The 10221-nt window shown below is 38.1% G+C and overlaps 1 protein-coding gene across 1 annotated transcript in view; it reads right to left on the bottom strand.

Annotated features, from left to right (window-relative positions):
- Window positions 1–629: 629 nt before the first annotated feature.
- The window catches only part of GAP43 (growth associated protein 43), a 99117-nt gene continuing 89525 nt past the window's right edge, over window positions 630–10221 (bottom strand). Inside the window, exon 3 of the mRNA XM_012645495.1 lies at window positions 630–1321. Within this exon, the coding sequence (XP_012500949.1) occupies window positions 1233–1321 (89 nt within the window). The 3' untranslated portion in view covers window positions 630–1232. The remainder of the gene's footprint in view (window positions 1322–10221) is intronic.

The following is a 10221-nucleotide window of genomic DNA, read 5'->3' as shown; positions in this document are numbered from 1 at the left end:
TGAAGATATTTTAGTAAAGGCAAGTCTTAGTGCCTACAATAGGCTGAATTTTGTCCTGCCCCCAAATTCATATGTTGCAACCCTAATCCCAGTATCTCAGAATGTTACCTTATTTGGATACAGAGTCTGTACAGAGGTAATCCAGTTAAAGCAAGGCCATTAGGGTGGGATCTAATCCAATATGACTAGTATCCCGATAAAAAGGGAACATTTGGACACAAACACAGGCGTAGAGTGAAGATGTGAAGAGGCAAGGGAGTAGACAGCCATCTGCAAGCCAAGGAAAGAGGCCCGGGACAGATCTTTCCCTCCTGGCCCTCAGGTGGAACCAACTCTGCCAACACCTTAATTCCAGACTTTTAGGCTCCATTGCTGGAAAATAATAAATTTCTGTTGTTTTAAGTCCTCTAGTCTGTGGTACCGTGTTACAGCAGGCCTAGCAAGCTAGTACAGTTCCTAGCTATCCCATCAAGGACTGGAGCCATTAGTCCTGACCAAAACCTCAGGCTTCTGTTTTCTTTATCAGGGTGGTTGGTGTCAAGAGAGGCTGGGAAAAAGATGAAATGTAGAACCCCAATGTGTCCAACCAACTAATGAGAAGGTGAAACAGAAACACAGAGCCACTGGTCTTTGATTACTCTCATGATTTATTAATATTCAGATTGAAAAAGGAGCCTTAGAGCCGCAAGTTACGCTAATTGGCACATTTGCTTTATTTATTTATTTTTAAAACAAACTGGGTTTTTGAATTTTTTTCCTTTTTGTTCATTCCATCACATTGAAAAGGAGGAAAACAAAAATGATTTTGAATTCACTCGATATTTTGGACTCCTCGGATGAACGGAACATTGCACACACACTTGGAACAGAGAGAAATAGAGAGGAAAGTGGACTCCCACAGGGCCACACGCACCAGATCAAAAAACTTGGATACAGTGCAAGAATTTCCCAAAATGATTGGATCATCATTACCAAAAACTCGCCATAACAACACCAAGAAACAAAAAATGTTTAAGCCACACTGTTTGACTTGGGATCTTTCCTGCTCTTTTTTTTTTTTTTTTAAATGTTTGCCACACAGAGAGAAAGAGGGCTAGTGGGTGGGAGAGGACAGACTCACAGACGTGAGCAGGACGGGAAGGGAAATTTCAGAGTGGAGCTGAGAAGAGGGTGGGGAGAGACAGGGTTCAGGAGAGGGGAGGGAAGGGACGTGGAAAGCCATTTCTTAAAGTTCAGGCATGTTCTTGGTCAGCCTCGCGTTCTTCTTCTTGACCCTCATCCTGCCGGGCACTTTCCTTAGGTTTGGTTTCATCTACAGCTTCTGAGGAAGAAAACAAGATGGGGGAGATGGGAGAGAGAATTAGTATGTTGTCTCATGTGTTCTCATGACGGTGCAATTTTATGTCATTACATAAAAACTTTACAGCAAAAAGATTACTGCTATCCCAGTTAATATAATTTTCAAATTCAGAAGAGTTTAACTTCAGGAAGCTGTTCAGTGTCACATGAGGAAGAGCTCAAGATCAAAGCTATGTTAGGGACAAGGAGTCCACCAAAGGGAAATTATTGTGTTCTTTAACCTCTCAGCCTTATAAACATGGTATCCACATATAAGATCTTCATACAGGTAATCAACAACAATTTTGAATTTCTGTTCCAATACTGTCAGAATTGTGACACACAATTTATGTGGATCATTAAGCATCCATCCCAACTCTCTTATTCCTCATTTCTAGTACTATAAGGACTGGAAAGTGAAATAGTTGAATTTCCAGCTCCTCTTGGAGTTATGGGTGACCATATGACACAGTGCTGGTCAATCAGATAGAGACTTCCTTGGAGAGGCCAGAGTTGGGTTTTGCCCTTTGCGTTCTCCTATTCCTGATGACTGAAACATCAAACAATACCTGTAGCATAGCTGCTATCTTGTGACCATAAAGACAAAAACTATGCACTCAGGATTGTGGAGCACAAAGAAAAAAAAAATCACTGAATGACTGTACTACTCCTAGACATCTTTCCCTCAGACTTCTTATTGTGAGAGACTAATCACTAACCTTTTTAAATTATTACAGTAGTTTTCGGTTTCTTGCAGCCAAGTATATTACAACTGAATGCACTTATCCATAGGGCAAGTGTTGCTTTGCTCAACAAGGAGGACCCTGTGTCTTTTTGAAGGATGATTTTTTCCCCATGGTTTCCCTATAGAGCTCAGTCAGTTGATTTTATGCTACAAGATAGTTTACTAATGTGCCAGCTTATAGAAAGAGAACTCGTTTGTCCCTAAGTCACCTGCATTGCCAAACAATAAACTCTCTGAGTTGGGGTCCCCAAGACCACCCCTTGGTTCAGCGATTTGCTAGTAGGACTCCCAAGTTTCAGTATACAGCCTGTTTCATACCTATAATTTATTAAAGTGAAAGGACAAAAAGCAAAATAAGCAATGGGAAAAGTTGCATGGGGCAAAGTTTGGAGGAAACCAAACACAAGCTTCCAGAAGTCTTGTCCCCGTGGAATCACACAGGATCTGCTCAATTCTTCCAGCAATGAATTATAATAACACATGTGAAGTGTCATTTACTGGGGAAGCTCACCTGAGTCTACAAGCCCAGAGTTTGTATTGGGGGCTGATCATGTGACACCCTCTGCCTACCATGTTCCAAATCCACACTCCCAGAAGGTGATCAGCATAAATCATATTGTTTGTACAAAGATTTTAGGCACAGGGAACAACTCTTATCAGTTAGGGAATGGTGAGAATGTTCTCAACATCCGAGTTCCCAGATGCTAGCCAATGGTCAACTTTACAAATAAGACTTTCTAAGAAAAGTAATAGCCTGCTATTTTAATTTTTTTTTTTTTTTTGCACTCTCTGATGTTGAAAATACCTGCCTTTTAAATTGAAGCTACTGTTTTTGCTTTTACTCCTCTTAACGTCCACTAGCTGCCGATTTTTCTTGAAAAGGTAATCTGGAGTTAATGGAATCTTGCTAGGCTAATGAATTTGTATTTAATTTGAAGGTAATAGATAGGCTTTGAAAGCATTTCAGCAAGGAATATAATACAGCTATGCTTTAAGGAGATTAAACTAGCAATAGTAAATAAAATTGATTTGGTATTGGGTGATGCTGGGATTAGAGAAATGGTGGCCATTTAGGAGACCATTCATAAAAATACATGTCTCTTTCAAATCAGTCAGCTATCTATTTGTGTTTGGATGAGGCTGAACATTTAAATCCAAATAAGACCACCACTGTTAAATACATTTTTGGAATTCCTTCTTTGGAATACCTATCTAATAACATTCTTTTAAACCTCTTAAAGAGCAGAAAATGCTTATTTTCTTGAAAATAAGTATGGTTTTTAGAATCACAACAGGCTGGTCTGGTAATAAAATAAACAGTTACTATGGATAATTTCACCTTACAATGACCAAAGTTTTTAAGTCTGATTTATTTTATAGGGTTCATAACTCACGATAAACTATGTCTAAAATGTGGTTATTTTAGTGATACTACCCACTATTATTCATAAAGATTTCTTAAGGCTGTAGCTTTCCGAGGTGACTATTAACTCTTGAAGAACCAGTGCACCAATCCACGTTTTTGGATGAAACTAATCCAATTCTGATCATCACAACGCTCAGTGTATCAGCAATATTTCTCAGGATAGAACTTTGGTATGCTAATGAATCATTTAGTTTTCTACCAGAAGAAAGGTTCCAGATTTATTTCAGTAAGTTCCTTCAGTAGAAATCAAGAATTGTTTTAGAGAATCTGCTTAGGCACCTAACCCTGCTCAAACATTAGGACACTACAGATAGGCCCAAGTTGGTTTACTATCATTATCAGTGCCAAGAAACAACATTTTTAGTGCTCTCTTCAAACTGCAAAAGAAGCACCATATTGATTTTAATGGACAGAAACATATATAAAAATCAGTTGTAGGAGCAAGAGACTTCAAATCTCTCTCACTAAAATAAAAATTTGGGAGCTATTACGCATGATTTGAGGGAGATTAGGAAACTCAAGAGAAAAGGGGAAGTAAGCTTAGTAAGGTGAGAATTATATATTTGTGGAACAAAGGGAAGACAATTCAAAAGGGGAGAAACAAAAGGACAAAAATGTAGAGGATTCTGCCACACTTTCTGCCCTTTGTTGGAACGGAATTAAGTTAAATCCTCCCAACTCTCCCACTTTCTCTTGCCATCCTTTGCCTGGGTCTAGGACAAGAGATGAAATTCAGCACAAATCAGTTTACTATGACAAAAAATTATTGCTGTCCATTCCCTCTCAAAACAGGCTCAATATCTACATTTTCTTTTTCTCAAATACTTCAAAGTATTTCAAATATAATTATTTATTCATTTATTTGCTCAATAAGTTGTTATCAAACAGTGAGCAACGCCAGGCATTCTCATAGGTATCGAGGAGAAGCAGTGAGAAAAAACAGCAAATAGTCTTGCTCTTTTTAAAACCTTTCACAATATACCTGTAACAGACAATAAACTTCATAATCAGAATGTCAGCAATGAGAGGGACCTTTCAGATCACCCAGTTCCTAAACTGTATGCTCTTCAAGAGTAACAGTAAGATTTACTTCTGCTCTACTTTGAATGCCCAGTGCCCAGAACAGGACCTAACACAGGGAAGGCCTCAATAAATGTTTGTTGAGTGAAAGAAGGAATGGACATCTTCATTTTACAGATGAAGACACTGAGTCCGGGTACCTAAAGAGCCTTCTTTAAATCATATGGTGTGTTCATGACCAAGCCAGGACGAAAACCTAGGTATTCTACTGGTCCAAGTTTTCCTGTTATATCAGGTGGCCAAACTTGAGCAGCAGAGATAGATGTCAAATCCATTTTATCAATTCAGCATCAGAAACTAAGTAGCTAGAGTCCACAAGCTTTTGGTAACCTGCAAAACTTCTGAGATTAAAGAATTGTTGACCCCAAGATATAAAACAAAAACCATAAACTTAAAATTGATGAAGTTCAATTAGATGACTACAAAAGGAAACATTAATCATGTAACTGGAGCTCAATTCAGCTGAACACATACATTTTAATTTGTCTGAGATGAGAATAATTTTGATATTAATAAATATTGAGCAAAGAGATCATCTTTGTTTTAGATGAAGGGATCACTTGTTAGCAGAAATAAAATGGATCAAGTCAGTAGATTCGATGAATTTTTTATAGGCCACCAAGAAATTATGGGGAGAAAAACAAAATATGGAGGGAGGAAACAATGTAAAGTAATAATCTTTTACAATCACAAAAGTGGAGTAAGCTAAGAACTCATAATAATATTTAAAAAAAGAAAACTACATGCAAATGAAAAAAACAATAGTAGATGTGGGCCTACTCTAGCTAGCTCTACGTCAGTGTGAGACTGCATATGGATTTGGGAAAGAATTTAACCTGCTACAAAGGGGAACTCATAAATGGGATGCAAGTTTTGTATAAATGGGTCCATTTGAGCCCGAATGCTGGAAAGAACTTATCAATTTTGCTAACTTGTTCTTTCTCCCACTGTTGCCAGCCCTAGAAAAGTCATTGCAGTTAATAAATCACATTGACCATACAGTTACATATCTACATTAACTTATCTGTTCTATTCAGCAGCCTGAAAAGAACTACTCAGAAATAACTATGGATTATGACTTTCCTGGCTCTTTGCATAAAGTAGTTAACTATAGCTAACATTTTTTAAGCTCTTACTATCTGCTCAGAACAGTTCTAAGTGTACTTGTGTTATTTCATTTAATCCTCACAGCTACCCTAATCATCCCATTTTATAGCTGGGGAAGCTGAGACACAGGAAGAGTAAATAGTTTACCTAAGACCATGCCGTTTGTAAATAGCAGCAAGTTCTAACCTTGCACAGAGTCAGCTAGGCAGCTTCTACTGTAGATTGCTTTCCCTGCTTTTACTTTTACCCGAGAAGGATGAGTGGGCTTAGAATGGGAACTAATGCAGGCAGTCTACAGGTATATATGCCTGGAGCCTGCAAAGTCTAAAGACTGTCTTGTTAAAAGCAGATCAAAATGAATGAAAGAAGCCTGATTAGTCTTCCATAATATGAAATCTGGTCTTGGCACTTTCCAGCACTAATTACACAATTTGTAAATGTTAGAGATGAGTTAATATGTAATCTTTAGTATTTTGTGCAAAAACTTTGATCATCGTGGTGAGTGTCAAAGACAGATGAATGGCTGAGGCCAGCTGGTCATCCCAATTACCATGATCCAATTAGGGTAAATAACCACATTCCTCATCTAGAGGATCAACCTCCCTCTGAGACAGTTATTACTAAAGAAGAGGCTGTAGAAGCTAAAAGATTGAAGTAATATTTCCAGTGCCAAGTGGCATAGAAACTGCGAGTGGAAGTAACTGGGCCTGGGGCTGGCAAAGGAAACCTGGAGTTGCTGGTGTGATGGCTGAAGTCTAGCAAGTTGAAGAGCAGGAAATGCTTGTTGTTTTTCAGTTTGGCTCTGAACAAACATTGAAACCTAATGCTGATACTATTATTTTGCTTAAGAAATTACAGGAAAAGCAAAACTAAATGAGTCACAGTGTTAAGAACTAAATGTTTCTGTTCTTCCAAAATTCATATGTTGAAATCCTAACCCCCAAGGCGATAGTATAAGGAGGTGGTTAGATCATTAGGGCACAGTGCTCATGACTGGGGTGACTGTCTTTGTAAAAGGGCCACAGAGAGCTATCAAGTCCCTTCCGCCACCTGAAGACACAGCAAGAAAGCACCATGAGAAATCAGGCCCTCACCAGACACTGGATCTGTCAGCACCTTGATCTTGTACTCCCCAGCCTCCGGAACTGTGAGAAATAAATTTCTGCTATTTATAAACGTCTAGTTTATGGTATTTTGTCATAGCAGCCAGACTAAGAAACACAGGTGATTTATATATATATATATATATGTATATATATATATATCTCGTGACCAATGATTATCCTTACTAAGTGTCATTACTATTATCTACCCAGCAATGGCTTCCCCCGGGTCAGTCTTCACCAGGGCAAAATCAATCCCCCAAATCCAGTTCTATTGTGAGATAGAAATGTATCCAAAACAAATAAAAAAATGAACAAACCAAAACTCATGATGTGTTTTAGTGCTTTGGGCTAAAAAGGAAAAAACAGTTGTTTTTTTTAAAGATACGAATATTTTAAAAAATAAAATTTTCAAATGGAACATGGTCATATTTTCAGGAGTAAACAGTCTTATTCATACGAGAGGCTTAAGCTAGGGGAGGGGAGGGTTGCTCAAAAACTTGTCTAATCTACCCTTTTGATGTGCTACAGTTTAAACAGTATGTATACCATTTAGTCTCAAAAATTATATTCAGTCAGTTTGGACAGATAATGTGAGAATACGACAGAAAGCTGTAACCTGCCCATGCCATTGCATTTTAGCCTTGACAAAAACTTTGCTCTCCCAAGCCCAAAGACTGCTTAGAAATTACCATGATCACTGGCAGACTCCATGAATTTTACCATTTCTGTGTTAACTTAAAAAGAGAAAATTACCATCAGAGACAGTAAAGTCATGTGTTCTTTATGTGCCATAGTTGGAGAATCCTTCAAAAGGGAGGGAAAAATGTATTCATTCATTCATTTATTCATCCAGTGAAAGCAACAGAGCCTTACTACGTGACACATACTGTTCTATGAACTGCTAATATTGCAGTGGTGATATAACAATGAAAACACGACGCAAAAATCTCTACCTTCTTGAAATTTATATACTAGCAAATTACTGCAATGATGTGCTGTTTGCTGGAGAAAGGGCAGTAAAGGAAAGAAGCATCTAGATGAGAAGACCTTAGCCCAAGGGGGCATAATTTCTCCTGAGTCACTTCTCTTGGGTTTGCAAAGTTGAATAACTTTATTGAATCTCATAAGTTTTGAAAAATGGAACACCCTAGTAATTTCCACACTCTCGACTCACAATTGTCATTTCTGAGAAAGATCAAAACCACATTCAGACATCAATAAAGATCTAAGTTACGCGTTTGAAACAGTGCAATCATAGCCTTAAAAGACTAAGGGGATTTCGGTGGACAATTTCACAAGGGTCCTTAAACAATGTATGCCAAACTGGCTCTCTGACTCTGGAAGCAGCTCTTGCCTCTATGAATTCCATTCATTTCCTCGAAAGGGTGAGAATAGCATGTCTGTGCATTCTGTTGGTGAGCACATACCAGGAGCATATGCAGCAGCGGCTGCTTGCGCGATCAGCCGGCCAGCCTGGTTGCAATGCTGCTGGAAGGATGGCGGTGTTCCCAGCTGCCATCGCCTACGCTGAGCTCTAATGGCCCTGCTTTTTGGCTCTGGTCCAGGCCCCTCCACAGCCCTACATTACTGAAATTAGGTTGAGTGGATTTCCGAGTAAAACATTACCTCTTGGGACCTGCCCAGCTCTCCCCAGCCTTGTCAACATTGATTAAATAGAAGCTGCTATCATCCTGGGGCCATGCCCACAATTACTCTACCAATCACCACTGGGCTGGGTGTTTGCTTCCTTTCCCTTTTTATTTTCATCTTTCTTGAATATTAAGCATCATCTCATCAAAGGCTAAAAAGAAAGTAATAGAAAACCATTTGGCAGCTAACTCACATATGGCCCTGTTGTTACTTACGTGGTCCTTCTCTTTAGCTGTGCACCAGATATCAATCTGGAGCCTGGATCACGGCTTTTGTTGGTCACTGGGATCCACATTATACTCTTTTCATCACCATGCTTCACATTTTAAATTCCTTTCAAAACACTTACCAGTATATACCATTTTGGTGTCCAGAGAATGGTAGAAATAACACCTATATACTTTCTGAGCCTTTGAACGAGAGAATAATCCTATTTCTTATAACACTATTTACTTAAGGATTTCAAACAGTAGCAAACAAGAATTTAACCAAGAAGAAAACTCAGAGGCAGCATGGTGGTCTCCCAGTGATATTTGAAACATATTATATGCATTTCTACTTCTTCCCTCAAACATTTAGGCCTAGGACCAAGCTGATTTATATTCTAGCCTTGACTCTGCCACCAACTAGTCATATGACCTCAGAGAAGTTATATTTTGTTTCTTTGCCTCGGTTTCCTAATCTATAAATAATATGGATAATAATGCCTGCCCCACCTTATTGTAGGTTGTTTGGAGTGTGAAGGAAAGTATTTGAAAGCACTTTAAAAATTTTAAAGTGAAGAATGTAGTATGTTGAGATTTTAATCCAATTTATGGGATTTGGGATTTGTTAGATTTTAATCCAACCTATGGATTTGTGAAATCCACTCAACCAAATTGCAGCCATCAAGTTTAACATTCTCATTCTAGGAGGATAAAAGCAATTCCTCAAAGGAAAAAAAAAATCTTCTCTCCCAGACAAATGATTGAGAGACCTTTACCCCAGAATGCTCCTACAAAGTCTCTGGCTCTAATGAGAACATAAGGATATGAGTGACCAGTTAATTAAATAGAGCTACTCTTAAAAAAACTGGGACAGAATATGAGATTTCTCTAGTCTACAGAACAAAAGTTGGTGTTTTTATCTGAAAGGAGAAGAGACCCGGAAATGTATATTGAAAAAAAAAAAAAAAGAAAACTAAAGCCAAAGAAAGTACGTGTGACTAGCCTTGAAAACATTTGAAACATTATTTATACAGAGTGTCTACCAAATCGTCAAAAATTAGTGTTCTATCTTCTTCCCCCATTAGAAACATGCAGAAACATCAATAATTACAATTAAAAAGGCTTTCATATTCACCTTCAATAACTTTTGGACTAAAATAAGGTAAATATATAAAATTAATGATGTTAACCTTATTTGTTACTGTTATTACAATGAATAAGTCAAATCCTAAAAGTTAAGTCAGAGCAAAAATTTGGGGGTATTCTCACTCTAGCCTAACAGTAGAGCAGATTCACTCTCTCATCTCTTCTCCCAGCTCAGTTACATGCAGAGCATGCAGGTCTGTTGAGACATTGCTTCTGTTAGTACGTGGGAGGAAAGGGAAAATGCAGAATCAGCATAAAGATAAACAGTGATGGCTCCTATGACATGCAGAAATTTTGAGAAATGCCATGTGAGGGATAAAAAGGCAAGGTGATATTGAGTGCTGCTTATAGTGATAATCAGAAAGATTTCAACCTAGGAATTTTTGTTTTCTTTTCTGTAGAATAATATATGTGTGT

This window comes from Propithecus coquereli, unplaced genomic scaffold, assembly GCF_000956105.1.
Source record: "Propithecus coquereli isolate 6110/MARCELLA unplaced genomic scaffold, Pcoq_1.0 Scaffold233, whole genome shotgun sequence".
Classification (NCBI taxonomy): domain Eukaryota; kingdom Metazoa; phylum Chordata; class Mammalia; order Primates; family Indriidae; genus Propithecus; species Propithecus coquereli.
This window is presented reverse-complemented; position numbering and strand designations above follow the sequence as displayed.